Source organism: Eumetopias jubatus, unplaced genomic scaffold (assembly GCF_037043125.1).
Source record: "Eumetopias jubatus isolate StellerSeaLion01/CBP00866 unplaced genomic scaffold, mEumJub1_p1.0 scaffold_10, whole genome shotgun sequence".
In the NCBI taxonomy this organism is placed as follows: Eukaryota; Metazoa; Chordata; class Mammalia; order Carnivora; family Otariidae; genus Eumetopias; species Eumetopias jubatus.
The window spans coordinates 35,082,787-35,110,683 of NW_028274816.1; the positions used below are offsets into that span (position 1 = coordinate 35,082,787).

General features: G+C 46.8%; 1 protein-coding gene across 1 annotated transcript in view; it reads left to right on the plus strand.

Moving 5' to 3' along the window:
- Positions 1-27,897, plus strand: part of CDH13 (cadherin 13) — a 1,007,564-nt gene that overhangs the window by 748,407 nt on the left and 231,260 nt on the right. Inside the window, exon 10 of the mRNA XM_088026921.1 lies at positions 21,455-21,633. Coding sequence (XP_087883047.1) covers positions 21,455-21,633 — 179 coding nt within the window. The remainder of the gene's footprint in view (positions 1-21,454; positions 21,634-27,897) is intronic.

Below are 27,897 nucleotides of genomic sequence, written 5' to 3' on the forward strand. Positions count from 1 at the left end.
GCACCTGGACACACGGACAAGGCTGTTCCCAGCAGCATGGCCAGCAGTCGAGAAACCAGGCAACATCTATGTGCTCGCTGATGAAGCGAACTGAAGAAATGACGGCTCTGTCATCTGCAGCACCAAAAGCAGCTCTCTGGAACACGCTGAGCCCTGAGAAACACAATTTGCAGAAAAACACAGCCAGTCCCATTCCAGTTATAGAGAATTCAGAAATGCAAAACAAAACAAAAACAAAAACAAAAAACAAAATAACCCAATATATTTAGAGACAGATAAGAGGTAAAACTATGGAGCAAAACAATGGATTAAAGAGATACAGAATTCCTGATGGGGAGGATGGGATGGAGGGGGGCCTGCGGGGCTCCGGTGGCATTATAAGTGATACTTCCTAAGCTGGGTGCTGGATAGAGTGTGATTGTATTGTTTCGTGTGCCTTGCTGTATGTTGTATATGTATGTGTACACATAGGGGTGTGTGTGTGTGTGTGTGTGTGTATTTACATATCTTCCTGTGTATGTAGGATATAATCCATAATTTTAAAAAGAGAAGAGAAATACGGGCTAGATGACATGATCAGGCACAAATCTTACCTCATTCAACATCTGTATCAATAACTTATCAAACTCATGGATCATCCAGAGTAGGTGAGGGATAGCTAATATCTCAGATTACTGAATAAGGTTTCCTAAAAAGCGGCAATCATAAACTCATGACTTAATGTCACAGAGATGAATGTGAAGTCTTTGCCTTGAGATTCTTCAAAGCCAGTCATTTAATCAGGATGAGATCCTCTATGTTAAACAGCAATTCATGTGAAAACAATGTTGGGGTTTCAGCTGACCACAAGCTCAAAAGGAACCTTCCATATGAATACCTGCTCAGAGAACGAATTTCCACTTCAGGAGCCGTGATTTTCCTCCCATAGCCAGCATAGGTCAGGCCACATCTTGCATATTTTGCTTTTAGCACCTTGGTTCGAGTAGGAGGTTGACAAATTGCAGTTAAGTTCAGAGGATGGGGACTAGTAATGAAAGATAAATCAGCATGCAAGTTTTCAGTTCATCAGAGGGAGATTTGGAAGAGCCAGAGCACGACTAGAGGCTTCCAGAAAATTGGTTCCAGCTTAGTGTGCACAAAATCACACCGATAGTCAGAGATGCCCAAAAAAAGCAGTGGACTGCCTTGTAAGGTGTGAGCTTGGGGCCCTGGAGTGTTCAGGCAGAGACTGGGTAACTCCCTCTTCCTACAGTTGTGCTTAGAAGGTAGACTCAGGGGCTCTGATGCCCCTTCCTCTTCATGGCTTCCGTGAGTCTATAAGAATAGCCAAAGAGAAGTCCCAGGGGGAAGCCATTTTGGTGTGCCCAAAAGTGAGGGGGGAATGTGGAGCACACAGGACAGATGGCCAAGTTCAGTCCCTTCCACCCCTGCCCTGCAGTTCCTACAAGCGGCAGTGACCGCCCTGCAGATGAAACGTTGATCCGTTCAGCAGGACCCGGCTCTGCTGACGTCACCCCTAGGAAAGGGGCTGCTAGAACGCGGTTCCAGCCTGCTCAAGGGAAAGAACTTGGGCTTGGCTTATTGCTTCTCATGATTATGTCCAATAGAGGCTGTTCAGGGGCACTTCTCCATGTCACCCTGTCTCTGGAATTCAGGCTGACGGAGCAGAGCAACCACTTTCTAGAACATTGGCCATGGCAGTACAGAGGGAGAGACAGCCTGTCACATTACACACCATCTCTTAATGCTTCCACTCCAAGGGGACACACCTTCCTTGCGCTTACGTTTTGTAAGCCACACCTAAATCCAACAGAGGAGGTGAGTCCAGCCCTTCCGTGGGCCAGAAGGAGACCTGGAGGCATTGTTGACAACAGCAATGACCACCACGTTCGGTGTGGCAGGATGGGGAAGGAAGGACAAGTCTGTGGGGAGAGCAAATGAGGGGTAAACATCGGCCAGCTCATGAAGGTCCTTTACGCGGGATTTTTTACTATATCTAGCAACAAATCAATTTACTTGATATCTGATGTCTACCAAGTCTGGGAATGACACAATTGCTCACTTTAGAAATTGGATATAGCAGAGATGGTCTTCACTTGTTCCGCAAACATCGGTGATACAAAGCAGACAAGGTCCCCGTTACGTTTGGTGAAGGGAGGATAAATCACCAATCAACCATCTAAACAGCCAATAGCATTGCAGATGGTGGTAAGTTGTAGGAAGAAAAGTAAAATGGGATAATGGTTTGAGCCTGGTGGAGAGAGAGAAGAAGCTCACAGCCATAGGAGAAGAGAGAGAAGTGAATGCATTAGAAAGCTCGCAGGAGGCAGGAGACCCAGAACTGGGTCATCTTCCAGAACTGAGAGCCCAAGTGAGATAAGATATGCCTAGGGCAGGAGGCTTCAGTAAACAGTAGTTGCATTTAGTCGGAATAGCTCTTTTGAAGCACCCTGTCCCCGTGGGCAGAGACGTAACATCAACCCTTTTCAGGAGAGTGGGTAAGAGACAAGCCACTCAACTGGTTTATGAAGATAGAAATTTTCACAAGGGCTTAAATCGAGATTCGAGTCAGTGGGAGCTGCCTTTTTAATTGGTAAGAGCCACACAGAGGTGAAGGGAGAGGGAGCTGCCTGATGCCCGTGTGGCTGGAGCATCGGGGCGGTTCTTCGGAAGGCTCAGAGCCGACCTCCCCACCAGCTAATTGATGGTCTGCACATGACCTTGTGCACCTTCCCGGGGGAAGAAGAGGATCAGATTAGAAGCACAGATGCCTCTCCCGCTCCTCTCTTCCGCTCCTACGCCCGGCAGCCAGGACCATCCACAGCTTTATCAGCGGGGGAGGCATCTAACCAACTCTGCTCACTTGCAGGGCCCTTTGGGCACTGTGAACGTGAATACCACTGGCTTGGTTCTGTGTACCCCCCAGAAGCACAGACACTGCGAGCTGAGGGCCTCCCAGGGGTGGTCTGATAACTCCCCCTACTTCAAGGCAGGGTTCCCTCCTGATGCCCCACGGCAAGTGGCCTTCAGTCCACACATTTGAGGTCAGCAATGGGAGCTCTTGTTCAACCACACATCTATGTTCTTCCCCAAGACCCATGCAATGGTCCACACGGGGATTCCCGTGGAATTATTCCATTTGGGTTGAAACATGAAACCATTCACGTATTAGAAGGGAACGTGCGTGCCCCCATTTTAGGACACCCCCTTATCAGCTTAGGTTAGTTCCTGTCCTTGTTTCTTTGTATCTTTTCTCTTTAAGTCTTAAAAAGAAGACTTAAGACTCCAGGCAAGAGAGACCCAATTCCTACAATTCATCCTCACACGGCAATTCACCCACCGTCTACACTGCCCAGAGTCCCTCTCTCCTCCTGACAGCCTCTTGTGTGTCTCCTTCCCTCGTAGCCATGTGGACCAGGATGATCCAGGATTCCAGCCACGATCCAAGTAGGACAGAAGCTAAGGGCGGGGTTGGAGGGTTCTAGCTCTTTCCCTAAAACTTGCTCCTCAGTCCTGGGAAGAGGTCTAACCTGTAAGTCAAGGAGCATTCCTTGCACTCGATTGACTATGAAGCCTCTTTCTGCTCAAACGTTTTATAGCTCAAAGAAGAAAAAAGAAAATACGCCGTGCACATTTTTCTTTCCTTAAAGACTGGGAAGAAATGAGGGAAAAGCTTGTCTTGTCCATGTTTTTATAAAAATATAAAGCATGTGTCCTCTGTGACAGAGCTATTTCTTTTCCTCTAAATCCAGCAGAGCCCGTGATAGAGCTTAAGCATGAGTGAATGTCACACATTCGTCTTCCTGAGCCATGCTGCTGTGTTTCTAAAAAGATAACACAGCTTCCGCGGGATCAGAAACCTGGAGATTTACGAGGTGGCCGCTCACGTGTCCGTGGGGGTTGGGCCTGGAAAACATGTCCATCATTAGCTGACCCCAAGATCGCGATTTATGGCCTCTGGGGCCAGAGGCCCAGTGGCTGTTCTTCACTGAATTAATTCTTAAGAAACTGGTCCTGAAACATTGCTTGGGTGACAGATATGTGTGTATTTCTCCTGTCTGGGCCTGCCCTGTGCCTGGCCATAGAGCCCGTGTCCGGCGCGGACTCTGAGTTCCAGTCCAGGTGTCACCTCGAACCAGTCACCGCTGTTCCCTCACGGACAATGTGGGGATGGGAACAGAGCCTCCGCGGGCTCAGGCTCATGCCCAGCGATTCAGCACCACTCCCCGACGTACTGAGAGCCGTCATTGTGGTAGGCTGAACCGTAGCCACCCAGAGACATCAAGTCCTGGCACCTACCACTTGCCTCTTTTTTTTTTTAAAGAAGAGCCTTGGCAGATGGGATGAGTTAAGGATTTTGAGAGGAGATCACCCTGGATGATGCGGGCGGGCCAGCGTCATCACACATGTCCTTCCAAGAGACAGGCAAAGGGAGAGAACACAGAGAAACAGAGAAGAAGTTTGAGGACAGCACGGGGACAGACATGCGGCCACGAGCCACGGAATGCCAACAGCAACCAGAAGCTGCAAGAGGCGGGGCCCAGATTGTCCCCTGGAGCCTTCGGAGGGAACATGGTCCTGCCAGCCCCTGGATTTCAGACTCCTGGCCTCCAGGACTAGGAGACAATACATTTCTATGGTTTCCAGCAGCTCGTCATGGACTACTTTGTTACAGCAGCCCCCGAAAACGCTGTAGTCAATGAAGATGGAGCCATGGGCATCACCAGGATACAAGCCCCGAGGGGATGGAAGCCTGGTCACACTGTGGGCAACATATGCAAATCTCCTGGGGCTTTGCTCAGTGAGACAACTCAGACTGCTGCCTCTCTGCGTCTCCTTTTCTGTCTCCTTCTTTCGCTGGCTCCCTCTTCCTTTCTTCTGTCCCTGATCAATTCACCACCTGCAGATCATCCTCCAGGATGAGCTCTGATTTCTCGTCCAGTTTCTGGCTGACTCCTTCCTTCCAGTGCCCGCGGGGGGCGGGGAGGGGGGCGGCTTCTCACTGTGCACCTTTTGGCAAAGGAGTTGCTCGAGATGTATGGATGTATGGACTGTGCAGGACTCTGCAGCTTATCTGGTGTTTCTTTTCTCTACTGAGATGGGTCTTTTGGATGGCGGTACCTGCCAGTTTTGCTGGGCCATCCCTGGGGCAGCATGTGTTTATGAGCTTAAATTCAGGAGAAGCAAAACATTGAGGAGTGTGAAAGGCAGGGCTTGGCATGATGGGTGCTCCGGACTTGTAACTCAGTGCTTTTTCAACCTGGCTTGCACATAGAGCCCCGAAATCCCCAGCTCGTCCAAATGTTGAATGCGCCCACTCTCCTAGCAGGAGCAAAAGTTTGCAAGCAGCCAATGAATGCTGTTTTTTTCAGGCTGTAATACCTCTGCGTGTTCTGTATGCGGGCCCGTTGTTCTGTGGAAGGAAATGCTCTGAAGGCTTCGATGCTGAGTGGTCCTCGGGGCGTCAGGGGGGTTGGACCTCTCACGGTGCATAATGCAGGAGGAAGCAGTGGAGACCGCCCCTGCCCTGAATCCCAGCTGGGGCTAGTGGAAACACTCTCAAGCCACCCTACACCAAGGGTGATCCTCAGTGTCCCGCCACCTGATGCTCCTGGTGCTTTCAGAGCAGCCTCAAACGTGGTTTTTGCCTAGTGCCTGCATCACACCTAGCTTTGTGCATAAGTCTCCCTGTCCCCCTCAGTGGCATGTGGGCCAGCTTAGGGCCACGGCTGTCCTACTCAGGTGAGTAGCCACTGTCCTGGTGCGGCACTTGCCCCAAAGCGGCCCCAGCAGAGTGGACTGGAATTGTGCAGTGTTCCCAGCACACGGGCGTCGATCCTTCTTTCCTGGGCTGGGGCCAGCACCAACCTGTGGAATCACATCTGACATCTGGAAAGTAGGAGACTCTTGAATTATGCAGATTAAGGAAGTGTACCCCACTCACCGATGCGGCAGCTGTGGTCTCTCCAAGCCCTGAGGTGACATGGGCTGGTGGGCTATGAAGAGAGCCTTCCAGGGAGGTCAGGTTAGACTCAGGCCATTGTCATAAATCCCTTTTACCTGTCCACGAGCGGTCTCTGGGTGATTCGGTTCTGTACCAGGCACCTATGGTGGTACAAGTTGTCCCGTCTCAGGTCAACTTACAAGGAGGGGCTGTGTTTAAATTATCCCCGAGTCACCCAGTGCCGGGTATCGATCCTGAAATATTGTCGAAGCTTAATATTGAGTTCAAATGATGATCACCTTCCTTGTTCTTGATAGTCTACCTCTATTGATACAACCTAAGATTACATTAAGAAAAAAAGAACCACTTCACACTAACCTTGCATTCATCCAAGACTTCCCTTCTACTTTTTTATCTGAGCCACGCCTCCCTCATCTTGTAATAACAGTGATATTCCCTAACAATGACAGAGCCCCAGGCTGACTATTACAGATTTTTAACTCATTTCATCCACCCAACAACCCCATCAGATGGGGACCGTTATTAGCCAGGGGAGATCTGAGTTATGTACCTATTGGCCTTCTTAGCCTGGGAAGCAGATGCCTTTGGTCTCTCCCCTGACTTTCTAAGAAGAGAACATTCCAATCTGGAAAGGCAGCACCATTAGGAGGCTGAAATGCACACACGGGGAAAGCGACTTAAAAACGCAAATGAAGTGAGAAAATATTCGTATAGAGTGAGCCGGACATTATTGGACCGATTCTCTATTCATTTCATAACTAAATATTTACTGGCCACCTACTATGTGCCTGGCTCTGTGGCATTTAGTGGAAGACAAAGGTGAATCAAATGGGCTTCATTTAGTTTGATATGTGTAAGGTATTCCCCGAGTGTGCCCTGATGGTCTGGAAGAGGTGATGCAGCTTTCCAAAGTGACATTCACCCTGGAGAGAAGTGAGCATGGCGCGAGGAAATGACTCTCCAGCCCCACGTGACACCAAGTGGAAATGATCATCAGGGAGAAGCTTCACCTCCCCTTCCCCAGGCTGCAAGCCCACACGTCCAGAGGGCTCCTTCTTAGATCTCAATCCGAGCGCATTTAATTTCAGATTTGGGTGACCCTGATAAAGCTCCTTCATCAAGTTTTATTCTTCATAAAAGATCCATTTCCCCAGACTCATAAAGCGACTCCTTCTAATTCAGTGTTATTTTATAAATACTTTCATTGGGAGCATCAATCACAGGCAGCTGACTTTCCAGCCATAAAACAACAGCTTGCAACATCACCATGTTACCCAATATGTATTTACTTATCAAGTTGAAGAACACATGTTTGCAAAATCAGCAACATTACAGCTCTACTAGCAATTTGCCAGCACTTTCTTCCCATTGAACGCAAACTCTCAAGTCTCAGACGGGCCGTATTTCAGCATCCCGGTTCATTTTGATCTTGTAACTGCAGTAATCACCAGCCCTCCCGCCCCCATGCAGACCTCCCTGAGCCCCTCAGTGATTATGCCTGTGACTCCGGGCAGGTTATTTACCTAACAGGTGCAGTTCCGGGATCGTTGATCATCTGTTTTTGCAGCACCCCGCCCCCCACTCCGGGGACGTGGGCCCTGCTTGTCTCTTGGGCACTCAGTGCAGCTCGGAGGTGCACCAGACAAGCTCTAATGGGTCAGCCCGTCTGCAGGGAGAGTTCTTGAAAATTAATTATTCCACCTACAAAATGCAATTAGAAATGCCTGAGCAACAGGGACTGTGCTGGAGAAGAATAGGAGGACCAGGCATCTTGGCTGAGCCACTAACCTGCCAATGACCCGATCGATGGATAGAGTGATTTCACCTCTATCCACCTCCGCCTCCCTCTCCACTGAACAGAGCTAGTGACAACCCTCACAGAGTTGTGGGGAGGCTTATATGATGCAGGGCCCGAACAATCTATGTAATGGAGGTTAGCTCTTGTCACTGACATAGGCTTCTGTGTGACCTCCTGAGTACCTGCTCAGCCACTGGCCAGCAGTGATCTTGAGAAGATGAACTGACATCTCTGAGCATCTTGTTCTTTTATAGAACATGAGCTAATTACCCTGGCAGGATTATCATAAGAATTCCTGGGAGGCACGTAGTAGGGCCGCACGTTCATTTTCCTCTCTGTGGAATTACTGCAAAGGCCACCTCATCAGGCCCCCTATATTTCACATGCAGCTGCGGACTACCTTTACACAGTGGCGGGTGTGTGCCCATTTTACAGGTGGGAAACGGAGGCTGTGTGAGCTCACACATATTGCCCAGAGCACATAGCCAGGGAGTAGAGTACCAGAGTCTACATGTCTCGGGCCTCACTTATTCCCAGGCTTTCACTCTCTAGACTCCATGCCAGGCCAGCAGATTTCAGAATCCCCAAGGGTGGCTTCCCGGCAACAGGAGTATTTTTAAACCTTCCCAGGTGATTCCAATGAGCAGCCAGAGTTGCCATGCAGGGACCCATGCCCTTCACTGTCATGCTGGTGTGTGACCCACATCTGGTGGGACCTAGGTGTCCAAGGGAAAAATTAAAGTGTCTAATTAGGAAGAGGAAGAAGGCAGGCGAGGGTCTGGCAACTCAAGGCAGAGACGGGAAAGATGGCAGCTCTCTGGGGTCTAGAGCGAGCTCAGGAGCTGGGAGCCAGAAGAGAAGCGTGAAGCTTGGGCAGATCTCCCAGGGCAGGGAACCCAGAGCCTGGGGAGGCGGGAGCTGCTCCCTGAGCAGGTTTGACTTTTTGTGCCGTTGCGCGATGCATCTTGCCTAATACAGATGCAACTATTGGGGGAGCCAAGAGCTCTATGAGCAGTGGCAGCTGGAGTCCTAAAGACAGAAACAAGGATCTCTGCACCATGGCTTGGCTGGCAGAAGAAGGGCTTTCTGACTGAGATGCCCGGTGCCCACAGAGCGCCTCGGTGCCCCTGTACATTTCCCAGGCCTCTGGCAATCTGGCTCCCGGCTCTTGACCAGGACGGGAGCATCGTTTGTAATGAAAATCCAGTACCCCTTGTTCCACAATTATTAAGAAAATCAGGAGGTGACCGCAGAGCTTCAGCCCGGGGCCCTCCCGAGCATAGCAGCCTAGGCTACTACACAGGTCCCTGGCCCAGGAAGCCGGCCCTGCTTTTGGGCTTGCCTTAGATGCCAGATCTGGCCAGTGGGTTGCAGCCACTTCTGGCTGAAGTAAGTAACGAAGAGGCACATGGCTCTGCAACTCTTTGTTCTCCCATATCAGGAAACTACCAGGTCTTACGGCAAGCCTGCAAGAAACAAGGGTCTGGATTCATAAATCACACCTGGGAAAGGGACTGCCCTTGAAGGGAGCCCCCGGGTGGTCTGAATCCGAGGGAGAAAACAACCTCATGTGTTAAACCATTGAAATGTCAAGACTGGTCTTTTGGGTCAGTCTAGCCTAGCCAAGTATAGTCCATGATCTTAAATAGCCAACCTGCTTCCCCTCTGCCCTTAAAACAGATACAAATGATAAGGACTAGAGGCCCATTGTTCAGAATTTACCTAGAATTCCTAAGTACTGCAAGCATTCAGTATTTCAGGCATTCATTATATACCTGTTTCCTATTCACCCTCAAGCTGTGATGGAAGAGAGATGATGATGAAAATATTCATCCTTTATTTATCTGTGCGTTTATTCATTCATGCAGTCAGCAAATGTTTGCCGAACTCTTACTACATACAAAGCATTATCCCGGTGTCTTTGAAGATTTTCATGCTTTGAGTTACACAAAATTTAACCAGAAGAACTAAATGATGTTAGTATGAGCCTATTTTTTAAACATTGTAGCCCATGTATATTGGCATATTCGATGGTATTAATATTTTTTAAAGATCTTAGTTATTTAATAGAGAGAGAGAGAGACGGCGAGAGAGGGAACACAAGCAGGGGGAGTGGGAGAGGGAGAGGAAGGCTTTCCGCGGAGCAGGGAGCCCGATGCGGGGCTCGATCCCAGGACCCCGGGACCATGACCTGAGCCAAAGGCAGACGCTTAACCAACTGAGCCACCCAGGCACACGATGGTATTAATATTTTAACCACTGGGTGGGAAATAGAGAAGAGACAGTATCTCTGCACTCAGTGAACTTCAAATCCAGAAGAGAGTTCCAGAGGCAAACTGTTTCAGTTGTTCAAGTGCAAGATTTTAGAAGCGCCGCTACTTTCAGAAATGTGGCATAAATAATGCTAAGATGGGGTTTCTCAGCCTGGGCGCTCTTGGCATTGGGGGCTGCATTTTCCTTGTTGTGGGGGTGTCCTGTGCATTGCAGGGTGTTTCATTAATTGCATCCACCCGTGGGATGCCGGGATCACACACTGTCCCAGTTTTGACAACAAATATGTCTCCAGACATTGTCCAGTGTCCCTTGAGGAATAAAAATCCACCCCCCTTGAAAACCACTGCTCTAAAGAGGACTAAAATTACTTGCAAAACAATCCCTTAAATTGGCTAAACAAACAAACAAAAAAAATACACAATTTCCTTTTGTTTTTTTTTCTAAAGTTTTATAGAAATACAGTTTCATATTTGAGAATTTGGGCTACTTTATGCAAATCCAATACAAAGATTTCTTATTACTTTGGAATATTAGGGATAGATAATCCACTTAACATTGCTGTTTTGAAGTGTTTTAGGCAAGATCAGATAATTCAGCAGAGTACCCTGTATCCTTCTAAAAGAGCTGCATAAAAAGGAAGGATAGATAAAAAGATTAAATAGAATTTTTTAAAAGGTTGTGAGAAAAATATTACCTTAAAATTCTGGATGAAATCAAGAAATTAAGGCGCTAAAGTGAATCCTGATAGGAGGGACCCCAGTTTTAGCCATGTGTTACCTTACATTTCAAAAACCCATTTTCTTGCCTAAAATCTGGCCTGCTGCAGCTCAATTAAGCAGCAGCTTGCCAGAAAAGTAGGGCAAAGGTGCCATGAAAATTGATGAGCAGGAGAAACCAAAGGATTAAAATAATCATAAGGTGGTTCTGTGACCACCATCTCTTTATCAGTATAAAAATAAACAACCTTTGAAAACAGATGGGAGACAACCATTGCTCAACTTGTCATAACTTATTACATATTTGACTGTCAATCTGTACTTAAAAAAACCAACTAGCTCCAGGGAGGTAAGGTAAATCTGAGAAGTCTATCGCCTTTCAGACGGAGCCTGTGGTACCCACGGCTGCACATAGATGCTTGTGGCCGCTATTAAAGGAACGAGCAACTGTCTGAAATTCAAGATGTTCTCATTTGTAAGAACAGGGCTGTCTTCCTACTGGAAGGTACTTAATCAACTCAAATCTGCATCTGGAGTTTATACTTCATGCCAGTTTGATTTTGCGCTGTTCTGGGGGGAAAAATCATTAGTCAACTGAAATGCTCAGTGGTCAACATACTGCAGGATTTTGCTGTGACATCGTTGGTGGCCCCCAAAGCCCAACATCTGGGAAGTGGGTTGCATTTTATTCTCATTGGGTTTTTTTTTTGCCTGCAGCTGTCCCTTTTTACTTTGGTGTACCCTCCAAATATGCTGTGCTAGTTGGTTATTTTAAATGGCAACCCCACATGAAAAATAAACTCTATTTTTAAAATTATACAATATTTTCTAGCTTGCATGTGAAGATCAATCCACTTATACCTCCTTACCAGTTATCTGTTGCTGTAAAATGAAAAACATCAAAACTTGGTGGCTTGAAACACAACCATTTGTTTGCTCATAATTTTGCCATTTGAGACGGGTTCAGTTGGATGGTTCTCTTGTTGGTACTGCCTGAGGTTTTCCATGTTGACATAGCTACTGTCATCTGGAAGCTCAACTGGGGCGGGATGATCCAAGGTGGCCTCAACTTATATGTCCGATGGTTAGCTGAGCATGGCAGCCAGTGAGCTTTAAATCCCAGACACGTGGCTCCTCCAGCTGGACAGCCCAGACATCTTCAAATGGCAGCCAGGCTCCAGGAGGACACGTTCCAATGCACAAGTCCTTTTACGGCTCTGCTTATATGTTTCCACTGGCCACAGGAAGTCACATGGCTGAGCCCACAGTCAGTGCGGAAGGGACAATATGAGAGTGTGGTTACAGGGAGGTGTAATTCGCTGGGGCCTCTAATGGTACAATCTGACTCCCTCAAAGGCTGTTTCTGGATTCAAGGCATTTGAAATGAGTGGAAACCAATCGAAATATTTGAAAATCCATGAGGAATTGCCTGGATGTTTCTACTTTTCTCTAGAACAGTGTCATCTAGCTCTAGGCTAAAGCAACAAAACTTACTTTCTAGGGTAATACAATTTAATAAAATATATTTATTTGTTTTCTTCCATCTTTACTTCCTGCCTTTATCAGAGAAGATTAGCTGTGGCTTGCATGGAACAGTAAACCGAAGCTCCAAACAAGATGGGATTTGACTTTTCTCTCATTTATTTCTTGCTTATGTAAACAAAGCTGGAGGGAGGCATTCCAGGCTTTCCTGGAAGCTCCACGGTCATCAGAGACTCAGGGACTCAGATCCCTTCTGTCTTTCTGCTCTATCTTCCCATCATGGAGCTTCTAGTCAAAGGGCCACCTCATGGTCCAAAAGGGCTGCTAAGACTATAGTCATCACATCTGCATTCCAGGTAGCAGGAAGGGAGGAAAGGGGGTGTTACAAAGTGCACATCTCGTGGTTGAGGCCCCTTTAAGGAATCTTAACATGGGGTTTCACACACGATGCCTGTAGTTATATCTCATTGTCTAACCCTTAGACCATGGCCACACTAACTGCCAGAGAAGCTGAGATATCGAGTGCTGAGCTAGTCAGCAGCGTGGCCAGCTAAAATCAGGAACAAAGGAAGAATGAGTACTAAACAGAAACTCATAGTTTGGGCCATTGTTCCTCTAGCAAAGCAGAGTTCAGATCCTGGCTCGTGGGGTCATTAGCTGTGTGGCCTTCTCAGTCCTGATTTCATCATCTGCACAATTGGCTCACCACGTATATGACATGCCTCCCGTGGTTCATATGGGATCGAGTAAGTTAATGCATGAAACGTAAATCAGGTGATGTGCTATCATCATGTCTCTCCTGCTTCCTGTTTTGCTGGGTCCTGGGACCACAGGAGAAGACTTTCCTGTTCCAAAAGGGAGGTGGAAGGAAGAAGGGCAAACTTTATAGCAGGTGTACCATTTCTTAAGTTGGAATTTATCACCAACGGACACATTTAGCTCATTTACATTAACATACAACATGCAACGCATTAACATCATTTAGCTCATGTCCTTGAGGAAAACAATTGGCTCTTCTGACAGTCAAGGTCAAAAGCTGAAAACTGGTGAGCCATAACCTGTTTTGTTTGGCCTTCTTGTCTCACTCAGTGATCTTTTATTTTTTAAAAACTTGAACTGGTGGCCAATGTGTAAATATTTTGATAGGTTATATGCAAATTCAAATTCCCATCTTTTCTTGAAAAACCAAAAGATCTGGCCTCTCCAAACTTGTATTTGAGAAATGCAGCAATTACCTTAAGCTAAAAGGCAGCTGCCCCTTAGGCAGGACATGACCCTCCAGTTTGCCACAGACTACACCACTCCCAATTGTCTTGAAGTCACTTTACTCATGTCAGGTTACCCATATGGGCATTGAGTGGGCATTTGAGCTTCTTCCTCCTGGCCCAGCTCCCTACCTCACTCTGGGAATGGGGTCAGAGAGTCACACCCTCAAGGCCAATGGGACCGGGCTGCTGTCAGAGGAAAGGCTAAAGGTCATTGGCATCTTCATCAAAACTCTCATCGTCAAGAACTTTCTGGATCTAATGCACAGCCTGATCGCCATATGCAAAATGTGAGAGGAATCTGTGCTGAAGAATGACAGTCCCTAGATAATGGGGGGACAGAGGGAAAGGCCCCCCAGAGAAGCAACAGTGATGAAGGTAAGTCTCCCAGGCTTGCCTTAGGTCTCAGGGACCTGCCCGCTCTGAGCAGGGCTTTCTTTAATAGTCTCCACACCCAGAGCAGAAAGCCAACCTCTTTCTCCCACTCCACCTGCGAGTGCTTGAAAGATAAGCAGAAAAACTTAAAGTGAATTATGAGGAGCAGCTTCCAATTGGACACCCCCTCAAATGAAGATAAAGCAGGTATGAAATGCTAATGTAGGTCAATGGGAAAATAAGACATTATTCATGATTCATTGCATGGGTGACTTTCCAGGAATGCATGCACTGCAGAATGTGCGCTGCCTCTGGATACCTATCAAGTTGCTGTGGTTATCTTTTGTCAACTAATCATTTTACAGTTTCCCTATTAATCCTGTATATGTGGAAACATTGACAAGACCAGAGGAAGCTGATTCATGCATGCATGCGCTCAACAGAAGTCGCTAGGCTTGTCTGAGGGAAAAAAGGAGTTGTTTCCTTAGGAGAATTTAATTAATCCCCACTTCTGTAGATGCTGAGTGAGTCCTAGAACGAGTATGAGTTGCCCTGTTCGTGGTTGGGTCCCACAAGGTTTTGCTCATCACCGTCATGCACAGCAGTGAGTCCCCCCAGAATGGAGCAGCAAATTGCAGCAGTCAATAAACATAACAATAAAATTTAATATCCCTTGAGTATTTCCCATCACCCAGGCATTGGAGTTTATATTCATTAATTTGGACATTCTCAGTGGAGACCGTATCACCCCGAGGAGAGGAAAATTGGTGCTTGGGGGCACATTAAAAATATTGGATATTGCAATGGTTTGTGACCCTCCAAAGAGTCAGAGTCCATGATTAGATATACAGGACATCCATGGCAGGGCGGCAGGAGGTGGGCGGGGGGGGCGGGGCAAGTAGGGAAAAAAGTGTCTAAAAAGGCTCTGGAAGGGAGGGTTGGGTAATAAAAAAAAAAAAAGTTTGAGACACACTGCATTAATACATTCAGTGCTCACACAGCCCATTATGGGGGTTAGTTTTGTAAATGGAGAGGTTGAGGTTTGATGAAGCAAAGGAATTGACCCAAGGAGGCCCCACTGGTAAATGGTGAGGCCAGGATCTAAAACCCCACCTCTAGCCCTGCTCCGCTTTGCATTTGCACACCTCCTTCTCCCTCCTCACCATTAAGGACTGGAGAGGACAGCTGGGCTCTGTCCCCCTGTGTGGTCAGTAAGCAATCCCAGAGTGGTGTGGAAGGGTGAGCAGGATGGGCACTGCGGCCCGTGTCACCAAAGTCACATTCTGCAATACTTCTCACACGCATACTCTGACACTCGTGGCCAGGAGATGTGTCTGTGTCTGCAAGCAAACTCGGTCGGTTGGTGACAAGCTCCTTCCAGTTTGCCCAGGACGGTCCTGGAATGCCCTCTGTCCCAGGTGGTATCAGAATGCACTACCTCCTCTTGTGACTTGGATGCTTTTTCAACAATGTGCCATTTTGTCACATCTCAGGGGCTCCCTTGGTGACATCTGCCATCTCTGATCATCTTGGGTTTTGTATTACGCATCTCCCTGGAAAGCATGCAGTGGCCCCAACCATGCTATCAGAAATCTGGTGCCAAATACAGATCTGAATGTCCGTGTCTCAATATACTATTTGCTTATGGGAATATGGTTTTCAAAAAAGGAGTCTGACAATTTTGATCCTGTGAAGAAGATGTTTGGGGATGAGGTCAGAGAAAAATTCCAGAATAGAATAATTCTGTTGCCTGTGGCCCAGGGTGAGCCACATTTTAGAGACTCCCACATCTGAGACAGGTTGACCTTTCACTGAAGTCATAAGCAGCCCCTCACCTTGGGATCTGCTCTCCACTCCCCACGGGTATGGCTGTTCTTGAAGTCACAGGGAAGCCAAGTTTCCAACACCAGCACTTAAGGTTCTAACAACAGGTGGCACTTTCTTTAATCAGAGGTAGGCATCCAAGAGGAAGGGGCTATCTGACCCAGACAAAACAGTCATAATTTTTTATTAGCCTGTCATGTCAGTGGCCATGTCCTTCGACCAAAGAAAATGACAGCCCTACTTGAGACTTTCAAGTAGCAGCCTATAATTCTTTTATTTGCTCTGGAAGGGCCGTTGCTCGTTCATCTGGGAGTGACAGGGTGATTATCATTTACTTTGACACTCAGGAGAATATTGTGATGGGGGGTAAAGGCAGAAGTGTATTTCAGAAGACCCACACACATGTCTGTCATATAATTATCTTTTCTCTGCCATCAGGAAGCACAGTAGGCACAGGATAAGCATGGATGGGGAAGCCACTGGGCTGATGGAAGTGAGAGAGCCCTTCTTCTGAGATCCAGGGTGTGGGCTCGGGCAAAGGGTAAGGCACAGGTGCCTATCTGCTGAATGTCAGCCTGCTGAATCCAATTCCAACAAGAGCCTCCAAGGAGCAAAAAAATGTTCAGAGGTGGTAGGAAAGCATGCCTGGTTGTGAAAAATGTCCAGACAATGTTGTTCACTCTTCTCAGTAACAAGTTCTTCATGGTTTCTGGTCAGTGCAAAATAAGACAAAGCTTGAGTGAACTGTGAGGATGCAATTCTACTCAACATTGACAAAGGACCTCCTCCATGTCAGATGCAGAGCTTATAAAGATGAACAAAAGACAGCCTATACCCTCCAAGAACTCAAATTTAGGACCAGGTGGCCCATCACATAAAGATGTTCTTAAAATGAAGAAGTTCTATCAACAGAGAAGTTAGGGAAATGCTGCCAATTCTGTTCTCTCTTGGAGATTTACAATATGCATTTGCTTACTAAGGACACTAAGAGGTCCTCCAGGATAGAAACTTGCTTAACTGTGGTTATTGCATATTTCCCAACTTGGTTTCTCTGCTGATCCCATGGAACCAGAGTTCCTTGGATACAGTTTAGGAAACGCTGGTGTAGGAGGTTTATCTACCCTTGCAGAACCGAGAGGTATGAACATCATGATCCAGCCCCCAGGGGAGGGGCTGTCAAGAGCAGGGTGTTGGGCCCAGCAGAGGGACTGGGACTCGGGATAGAACCTTGACTGTAGAGGAAAACTATAGAGTATCACACAGAGAGGCCGTGTAGGCTACAGAATGTGTGTGCGTGAGCACACGCACGTGTGTATGTGTTAGCATAGAGTTGTGATCTCCACAGTAGCACCCCTATGGGCAGGGTGGAAGGGAGAGGGTGAGGCAGGGCAACTCAGAGGCGATCGGCCCCCGGGCCCACCCTGCTGCAGCGGGTACCAGGTTCTGTGGACAGCTGCGTTGTCCGAGGCCATCGCCTGCACCGTCATTATGGCTTAGAACCTAGAGCAGGTTTGATAAGAAAAGGCATCCTCCTCAAACACTAATGTGCGGGCATTATGCCAAGTTCTTTAATACAGTATCCCATGAAACACTTACAGAGACCAAAGACGAAGGTGTCACTGATATCCTCTTGTTGCAAACCAAGGCTTGCGTAGGGCTGAATAAACTTGCCTGTGTTCACACAGCAAGAGTTGAACCTCAGCGTTACCCCAGAGTCGTTTCCTTCAATGCTACAAACCTATTTACATGACTTTGGCACCATTCAGTCTCCATGGAGGCGGGCCTCAGAAATCCTGTTCTGTACCCACATCTGGGCTAAGACAGAGGCAACGCATAAGACCAAGTTCCTTTGCTCCTGAACCATTCATTAAAATAAAAAGCATTTTCTGGATAAACATGAGGATATTCCAAGATACCCTTTTGTCCTAGCATGTTATGAAATCTGTAACAATAATAATGCAAAAAGACATCATCAGTGACTTTCCTGGTGAAAAGTGAAAATTCATTAGCCTCAGAGGTCTTATTTTCTTCCTCTCATCTTTTTCGTGCAAGTCGTGACGACTTCATTTTTATACTTTTTTTATACATATTTTTATGCTTGTTCGTCTCTGACTTCAATTAAAAGCAGATGAAGTAGGGCAGAGATTCCATCAGTCACGAATTCGTTAAGACATTAACAAAGTGCGAGGCACTGGGTCATGCACACTTAACCAGAGACCATTTCTTGTGGAATCGATAGTGTTGAGGCCTCCTGCATGCCTCTGGCCCCAAGGAGCTCACTTAGTACGTCCATGGTGAGTCTGTAGGCCTGAAAGTTGCCTCTGATTTCTGACAGGATCCTCATGGGGGCATCCTGTTCTCCTAGACCAGGGAGGCAATTAAGCGTCACCCCCTCACACTAATGCTCCTAGACCGGGAGAGGCTGCCTAGACCATCAGGTTGAGAAAAGACCCTGATTCCATTGTGAGCCTCAATGGGAAACAAAGTGCCATATTGTTTGCTGATATTTTCCAAAGATAAGGGGCAAGACAAGGGGAACGTATAAGCCAAGCAGTATCTCTGCTCGCACTGGACCCCAAGGTTTGCCTTGTGACAATTTCACAAAGAAACAAAGACGGGCAAAGAAACACGGTAGGATAGAAAATGTGCCTGAAGCCTCGGGCCTCATGGCAACACTGAGACTGCTTTAGAAATCTATCCAAATTTAGGGTGGTCAGATCCCCTTGTTTGCCTGATCAATCAGACCTAATGGCTGATAATCTGATTCCGATTGTGGGAAAAAATAAAGTGCCTCTGATGGTCTGAGGAGCACTGTTATAGACAGGAAAGGAATACCAGGATGGCACCTGAGCCAGAGGAATTTTTTGTTTCCTTAAAGTTCGACATTTTCCGCACGTGAATATTTCTGCTGGGAACTATAGGACCGTACTGCTTTCATCTCTTACCCATTAGTTCACATTTTGTGGCTCCAGAATGGGTCAGAATCCACAGGTGGTCCCTCTATTCTTAGAAGAGTAAACTACAGTGAAAAATCATAGTTGGGCAGGTTGCTCTGAGCCAAATACGATAGCTCACAATTGTCAAGACCAGCAGGCAAATGTGCTTGATTCTGCTCTAGCCCATGCTTCTACTGGGTTTGTAAGATCAATACAGGGAAACCTCACTAAAGTGGAGCAGGGAGGCTGGCAAGGGGAAAGTTGGAAAGGGGAGTGCACCACTCCATGCCAATTACAAGGAGAATTGTCAATTACAGACCCAACAGAAGAATCATCAACAAGAAAGAATCATCAATTACCCGTCCCAACAGGGAAGGATGTACATTGCTTCTAACACAAGAAATCGACCACCCCTACCTACAACTCAGCCAATGAGAAACTGTCATCACTTTGAACTCTTACTTTCCTCCAGTGGACTGTCCTTCAAAACAACCCCTCCCAACTTCTTCCTTCATGATAAAATAACATTACTCTCCTTTGTTTGTTGGACTGCCTATGGCTTTGCAGTAGTTTGCAGGTCCTCAGTTGCAGTTCTTTGCTATTCCTGAATAACCCATTTTGCTGGTAAGATAACTGGCTATTTTTTTTAGATTAACAGCATTTATGATGATGATCCTTTTGTATTAAAATTTAATCAAAAAAATAAATAAAATTTAATCATAAAAGCAGTACATTCTCCTTGTAAAAATGATCAGAACAGGAATTTTTTTTAACCATTTTATTTATTTGACAGAGAGAGCGCAAGCAGAGGGAGAGAGAGGGAGAAGCAGGCTCCCTGCCGAGCAAGGAGCCCGATGTGGGACTCGATCCCAGGACCCTGGGATCATGACCTGGGCCGAAGGCAGCCACTTAACCGACTGAGCCACCCAGGTGTCCCCAGAACAGTATTGATTGGGCCAAAGTCTTACCTCCTTCTCACCATCCTTAATCCCAATCCCCTTTGTATTTATCCAGATATAACCACTATTGGGGAGGAAAAATTTTTCCTCTGCCCTTCAAGATTCTTCAGGCTCGTCTGAGAATCAAATTGACATGAGATAGATTAACAGGAGAAAATCAAACAAAAGTTTAACAACCTGTATACCTCCTATATACATGGGAGAGACCCAGGCAAATGGAGTAATTTCCTGAAAGGGCTAAAGCCATCACCTTAAATACCATCTTCAGCTAAAGATGGAGGAGGGGTCAGTTATGGAAGGTGGCTAGGAAAAGTACAGTCAACAGGGTAGGGTTGTTATACAGATTTAAATCCTGCCTTCTCCACTGATAACAGTTTCTAGAGATTTAGATTCATCTTCCTCTTACTGATACAGTGAGGGAGATACCCTCACAAATGGAGATTTCCCTCATAAATGTAAATGTTCCTTACAAAAGGAGTAACTTCCACTTGATTTTCAGACCTTCTCTTTGTGTCTGCAGTTTCTTAAAAATAACCAGCTTAAAATAATCAATATGCCAAAGAGGCATATCTTGGGATGGCAAGATTTGCTCCCCTATACCACCATAACCAATCTGAAATTCACTTTTCTAGGCCTGCTTTGTTTTTATGGACATAAACTGTACCTGCAAAATATATGTATAAAGTATTGTGGCATTTTCTGTGTGCAAGCAGGTTCACAAAAATGATGCCATACTACGGATAACATTCTTCAACCTGATAATTTCACATAACACTCTATCTTGGAGAGCCTTCCATACCAGAACACATTAGACCTACAACCTTTTTCAAACTGCTACAAAATTTTTCATAGTGTGGGGAATCCCATCATCTTAGCAATTCCTCTGTTGTTTAGACAGTTAGATTGTTTCCGAATCTTTCACCATGATGGATAGTCCTATGGGGAACATCCTTGTGGGAACCCATTACTGACATATGTAAGTGTTTCTTGACGGTAGATGCCAAATGGGTGACTGTATTTTTTTTTTTTTACTAGTTGTTGCTCAATTGTCCCCAAAAGTGGCTAACACCAATTCTTCATCACGTCAGCTGTGTGTGAGCAAGACCCAGTATCTGACATCCTTATCAACCGCTGACATAACCAAGTAGTCCACATCACCTTCATCTCTACATTGTCTTTGTATCTTAAGTGCCTACAGCAGTGTGGCTGTCACACAGTGGGGGCTCACAGAATATTTGTTCATGTTCCCATATTTTCCTATGGAGGGCCCTCTCCCTCACCTTGCTTACACCTACTCACTTCTTAGATGTCTACACCAGGGACCTTTCCTGAACCCCAGGTTAGATGAGGTTGTTCACCTGTGTATTCATAATGCTCTCTTTCAATGCACTTGTTATGGTTTATTATTTTTTATATGCTGTCTCTCTTACTAATCTCTGACCTGCTGAACACCAGAGAATGCCTTTGCTCCCTTCTGTGTCTTCATCACCAGACCCGGGCCCCACGTGTAGTAGGCATTCAATAAGAGCTTTTAAGATAAAGGCCATTGTCATGCAGCCACGTCCACAATTGAATGAGAGCCCGTGCAAATAAACAGCATATCAGCAGAAGGAAAAATTAAGCTGTCAGTCTGCTGAACAGCAAAGATTTCTTTTCTTTATTTCAGGTCTTGTAACGTGACAGAAGGAGGAGGGCGAGCAAAAGAAAAGCAAAAATATAACAGGGCTCTGGAAATGCTTTCTGTTTTAATGTGGAAATCAGCTGGCACATCAGTCCATGGCCATTGCCAGGGAGTGGGTATCCTGGCCCATCACTGTCCCCTGAGTGACCATCTCCTGCCCTTCTGTCCTGTCGCCTCAGGGACCATGGTGATGCGGATGACAGCCTTTGATGCGGACGACCCAGCCACAGATAATGCCCTCCTGCGGTACAATATCCGACAGCAGACGCCTGACAAGCCGTCTCCAAACATGTTCTACATCGATCCTGAAAAGGGGGACATCGTCACTGTCGTGTCACCTGCCTTGCTGGACCGGGAGGTGAGCTGAAAGACACACATCTTCTTTTTCATGAGAATCGAGCATGGCTTTCACAGGAGGGAAGGTGTGGGGCTTCAGGCAAAGGCACTTTATATGGAGGGGTGGACATGAAATGTTTACCCATGGTTGGGTAGGGAAATCTATAAAGGGAAACGCAAACCCCCAAAACACACACTATAAAAGGCCACATCCTTAGGAATTATTTGTAGTCATTCAACCCAATGCCTCTGTTTCCTCACCAAGCACTTATTCATGAGCTCTTGTGATGGGACTCTAGCTCTCCTTACCCATCAGCCAGAGGGAGGGGATGGGACGAAGGAAGGAAGGGCAAGCAGGGAGGTAGAGGAGGGGCAAAGGGGAGGGAGGTGGCTTTGTGGTTGATCACAGAGACAGGTGGTTTTGACTTCTCTTCTTTCCCAAACCCTCTGCTGTGTGCGCCACTGTTTTCCCCAGAACCTCTCCTGCTTCAACCTTAGGCTGGCACTGGGAACCCTCACCCATTCTGTAGGTCAGGTGACACATAGAGGTGACCCAGGGACCTCAGTCAGTCCACACTCTTGCTCTTGGTTTTTGCCTAGGGTGCTTTCAAGCTTTCCCATTAGTTGCTATGTCAAAATATTTAGATTTCATATTTGTTTAAAAAAAAATTCCAACTTCCAGCCTTCCTGAAAATCACAAATTTTGGACATTTTAACCCAGTTTCCACATGTGGACAGTTACATGAGATGTGACAGTCAGATGGAGCTGGTGGTCCCAGTCCCATGTACGTGGGGCATGTGTTCCTGCCCCGCTTATGTCCCCCAGTGTGTGCCCCCTGGACCTGGCCCCAGGTCACACTCTGCCACTCCCCACAGGGCTCAATAGGAGAGACTCTTGGCCCTTCAAACACAGTTTATTAAACCAACTTAGGGATTCCCCTCTGTCCCTCACCCCCTCCACCCACCCTAAGTCTGCTCCTTTCCTGGGATTCTTTGTTCCCAACATGACATCATCCCACAGACATGACCCCTGCCGTCACCCTTGACCTGCAAGCACCACCTGCCCCACAGTAACTGCTGGGTTTCCCTAATGGGCTCCATGCCTTTTCCCCTCATGTCTCTGATTAAACAAATCCTTGGGTCAGAAGTGCCTTCTCCTCTGCTTTCTGACTCTCCACACTGTAGCTTCTCACAAGAATCTGGGTTAGAGCCACTGCCTTTAAGAAGAGGCTTCCTGAGGGGCAGCCTGGGTGGCTTAGTCGGTTGAGCATCCAGTCTTGCTTTTGGCTCAGGTCATGATCTGAAGGGTCATGAGATCAAGCCCCATGTTGGGCTCCACGCTGGATGTGGAGTCTGCTTGAAATTCTCTCTTTTCCTCTCCGTTTGCCCCTCCTCACTTGCTCTGTCTCTCTCCCTCTCTCTTAAAAAAAAAAAAAAAAAGAAAGAAAGAAAAAGAAGAGTCTTCCTGAGACCTGAGTCTTCCACCGCCTTGGTGTTCCCCCAGCTTCGGACTGCACCTACCTGTAGCCATCGTATGCATATGCTCCTTTAAGCTGTCATGTGTTTCCTTAAAGAATATCCCCTTCCTCTGGGTCTAGATGTATATTGCCCAACACAGTAACCGCAGGTTAATTTACATTCATTGAAATGAAAATGTAAACATGTATCAGCCAGGACAGATATAGAATATTGTCACCATCACAGAAAGTTCTGGTTGCAGTGCTGACCTTGACTACACACACTATGGAGAACAGAGACTGTGACCCTTTGCATGTCTGGAGCCCCACTGCCTGCTACCACACTTAGGGCACTCCTGAAAATCTGCAGTAGACGTTTTTGGGGGTACAGGCAAGAATGAGTTGGAAATGACACTAAGATTCTGCACTCCGGGGGTGGGAATCCATAGCTAGGAATGGGAATTCCTGGAAGGGAGGGAGAAAGTGATGAGATCTGCACCGAAACCGCGGCTGTCACTTGTAAAATGTGATTGTGGCTAGCCAAAAATAGGAAAGCGGGGGGAAAAGGAACATACCGAGTCTGCTTCCTCTATGTTGTGTCCGGTTCTCTTTCCGGCCCCCGTGTTCATGACGGCTCAATGCTGTATTATCTCCTGCGGAGGCAAGGAATGACTTTCCACCTCTGTTTACTCCCTGCCAGCATGCATGTGCACGCGCGTGTGCACACTCACCACGCGCACACATGCACACAGCAGTTTTCCCAGTTCTCCCAGAGGTACTTGCAAATTTTTACAAGGCAAAGTCGAAATGTAGTGATTTCTCTGGCTCAGCTTCTCTCCCTACTGACAGAAATGCTTTGTAAGTCTCTATTTATAAGCCGAAGTGATAATATAATGGATTATTCCATTTTTAAGGGTTATTTTGGGGACAGATGTGTTTTAAGCTCATGATGTCTTCATTTGGGTTTTTGTTAACTCCCAGTAAGTATGTAATTATGGGAGTTGAATTAAGCGTTTCTGGCCACAGTGCATAAACGGCTTCCTCCAAAAAAGATAAACACAATTTAACAGAAAATGGAAAATCAATGAAAATGAATAAAGGGTGTCACTTTTCTGTGAGGGTTTCCAGAGTTCACTGCTGACCCAGGCAACATCGGTGTGATCTGAAGGAAAGAAACGTCCCTGAACGTAGGCAAGCCTTCTCTATTTACTAGTGCTGCTGTAAGCTTCTCCAGCAACTTTGCTGAGAGGCTGAAACGTGCCTCCACGTTCCTCATCTTTAAAGGGACAGATCTTGCACATCAGACTTCTAATCTCACTGTGATCAAGTGCCCAGGATGGGCTCCCACAGAAGACTTATGGAATCATTTGTCATTATTTCTGGAGAACTTCTGAGTGGGCGTCTTGTCCTGGGTGAGGTTTTCAAGTCTACTTCTAGACCATCTGAGCAGCCCATTGGAAACGTGATCACACCATTTATTTTTAAGGCAATATTCCACTGGGACACCTGCAAACCTTGATAGGATTCAAGCCGATTGTTGTTTTGTTACCGTGTCTTTGGACCCAGGATCTCAAGCAGCATGTTCATGCGTGGAGTACTGTGTGTGTAAACAGATAGGTCGGGGAGTCCGTCTAGAGCCGGGGCCCCTGTGATTATAGGAATGGTGTGCCCTTGTTTGTCCCCACCTGGTGGGGAGTGGCGGCTCTGGAAGCCTCCTGGTTGATGCAGTGAGCTCAGTTGATAGGACATAAATTTTTCACCTTGATTTTTCCATTTAGTTCCTTTCCTTTAAGGAGTATACGTCCCCAGGGAGGACCCTGGAAGGTGAGGTAAAACTTCAGGGGAGGCCGAGGGCACTGTTGTCTTTGAACCCACCCTTCCCACATGTACTTCATCACAGAGCGTGTCAGGGAGGATAGGCAAGGATGCCGGCAAATGGTCTTTAACGTCACCATCTTGGTCCTTGCCTTTTCTTCCCACCTCGCGTCTCAGGATGTCTCCAGGAGGGCCAACTGAGGCCGGTGCCCTCAGTGATCTGCTGCTCCCCACACTCTGAGGAGGAAAGGGGTTGTGTCCGTCTCCACATTCCCAGTCCTTAGCACATGACAGATGCCCAACAAATATTTACTGAGCAATAAAGGGCAGGAAGGGTGTGAGGGAGAGAGGCGGGCATGTGTGGCATCTCTCTGTGTGTGCAGGCTGCTGTCTGGCACGGTCATTGCCGTTCACTTCCTGCTGCGCTCGGGGTGGTGCAGCCTCTGGACCCACCGCGCCTGCCCAGAGCCAGGAGTGAGCCCCCCTGTTTGCTCACCTGCTTTGGGTCATGCGAAAATGCTAGAAGGCAGCTCACCTACTGTCTCCATCTTCTGAGGACCCACCGCTGACCCCCTCCTTTTCCTCCTAACCATGAGCGGCAGTTGACTTGGCTTCCCGTTCGACGGGCCACCCTTGCCAAATAGATGCCATTGGATTTAGTGGATCTGTTCTGCCTGGTCTCCGCGTGGTGAGAAATGGAGTCAAGTAGGACAGAGGTTCTCAAACTTGGCAGAGGAGCTTTAGAAACCACAGTGCTCCAGCAGAAGCCTAGAGCCACAAAATCAGAGTCTCAGGTGGTAGGACACAGTCACCAGTCGTTTTTTAAAAAATCCCAAGTGATTCAAATGTGCAGCAAGGTGAAGAATCCTTGCCTTTGGAGACCATGCTCCAGTGTACGACTTAGAGGAGGGACCTGACCCCATCGTTTGTTTTCCCACCTAGCTGAGCATATTCGTTTCCCAGGATTGGCTGTAACAAAGTACAGTAAACCAGGGGGCTTAAAACAACAGAAACTCATTCTCTCACAGTTCTGGAGGCCAGAAATCTGAAATCAGGGTGTTGGCAGGGCCAGGCTCCCTTTGAAGTCTCTAGGGGAGGATCCTTCCTTGCCTCTTCCAGCTTCTGGTGGTTGCTAGCAATCCTTAGCTTTCCTTGACTTATGGACTCCAATCTCCACCTTCATCCTCGCCTGTCCTTCTCTGACCGTGTGCCTTCCTAGTGTCTTCCCTCCGCTCATGCCTGTGTCTTCTCGTAAGACACCAGTCATCCTGGGTTAGGACCCACCTTAATGACCCATCTTTACTCGGTTATATTTGAAAAGATGCTATTTTCAAATAAGGTCAAATGCATGGGTACAAGGGGTCAGGACCTAAACATATCTTTTTAGGGAACCCAGTTCAACCCATAACAGTGAGTTATTTGGCCACTCCTTGCCTGAGTTATTCGTCTATAAATTGAGAATAATAGCACCTACCTTAAATGGGTCGGTGAGGATCAGGTATGTCAAAGAACATAAAGTACACTGTTCTAAAGACGAGCTAACATAACCGTCATTATTGGTTGTAGCAGTGAATTGTAAAGGTGGGTAGTGAGTTCCCCATTGTGGGGTGTATTCGAACAGACTGCCCTTGGTAGGATGTCATAGAAGGGATCCAGTTAACCAGTAAAGTAAAGTTAATCCAGTTAATCCTTAATGTCTTTCCCAACCTTGAGGCTATAGTTACTGAAAGCATTTATTGAATATCTTCAAGGTGCAATTTGCTCTGCAGGATGCTGCCTGCGAGAGTCAGTTTCCTACCTGGCCAGCTATGTGACCTTGGGCGAGTCACTTAACCCTTCTGAGTCCCTTTCCTCATCAGCAATGACTATGATAATGACAGCTGCACCACCAACTCTATCACCTCTTCGAGATGTGCATGACTTCCTCCAGTTTTGCAAACAGGAAAGCATTGTACGAACGCAGCTGTTACCCCGTGTCACACTTTCTATGGCTGCTGAGAACCGAGGCCCAGTTCCCATCAGCTACCGCTGAGAGCTTGACTGTTGTTTCTACCCACATGCTGCCGATACAAAGACTCTTTCCAAACTGTGCAGACCATATTCACTTTATCCTGTGAGTCAGACCTCTCCAGTTTTCCCCATGTTGGGCTGGGTTTTATTGCAAATCCTCAGATTCGCAGCTGAATTATGAGAGCAGCTACAGTGACCATGTATATACGTCCTTCCATTTTCATAAGCTCGGTGTGAATAGACATCAGATTTCACTTGGAAACGTGCATTTTCCAGTACAAGCTCTTCTGTTTACTTTTTCTGAAACCATGCCGGAATATAAACTACCCAGAGAAAGAGATCTTGGATCTTTGTCCCATCTCTGTATTCTCATTGCCAGGCTTAGAGCCAGGTAAATAATAGGCACTCGGCAAAGATTTGTTGGTTGGATGGATGGATGGATGGATGGATGGTGGAAGAATGGATGGATGACCTCTGTTCCTCCAGTTTGTATTTATGAGTAAATAGCTTACAGATGATCTCAGAATTTACTGCAAGATCCACACCCTACCATGGGTATACAAACAGAGGAAATGATTTTCGTTGAGAGCTTAGTCTTGCCCTTGTGTAATCATCCGATAATCTAATTTATTCACCTTCTACATATCTTGTGTCAGGACTGCACTAGGCTGTAAGAAATACCTTGGTGAATAGGATGGGCGTGAGGATCTGTGTCTCTTGCTCATATGTTTGGGGAAACATTTGGAGAAAATAAGAGCCATATATCCTACTGAACGAAATTGGGTTCATCTGGGGCACTGTTTTATTCTTTTCCATAACCATACTCAGCCCCTCATTCTGACAGCTCTGTCTATGTTTTTAAACTATGTCTGGCTGCACTACAAAATAAAATCAGATAAAGGTCCCTAATGTTTGATAAATGCTTTATTTAATTGATCATCTTGGCTGGGAGACTGAAATTCGTCAGCTGGAATCTGCCACCTTTTCTGAACACAGCCATAATT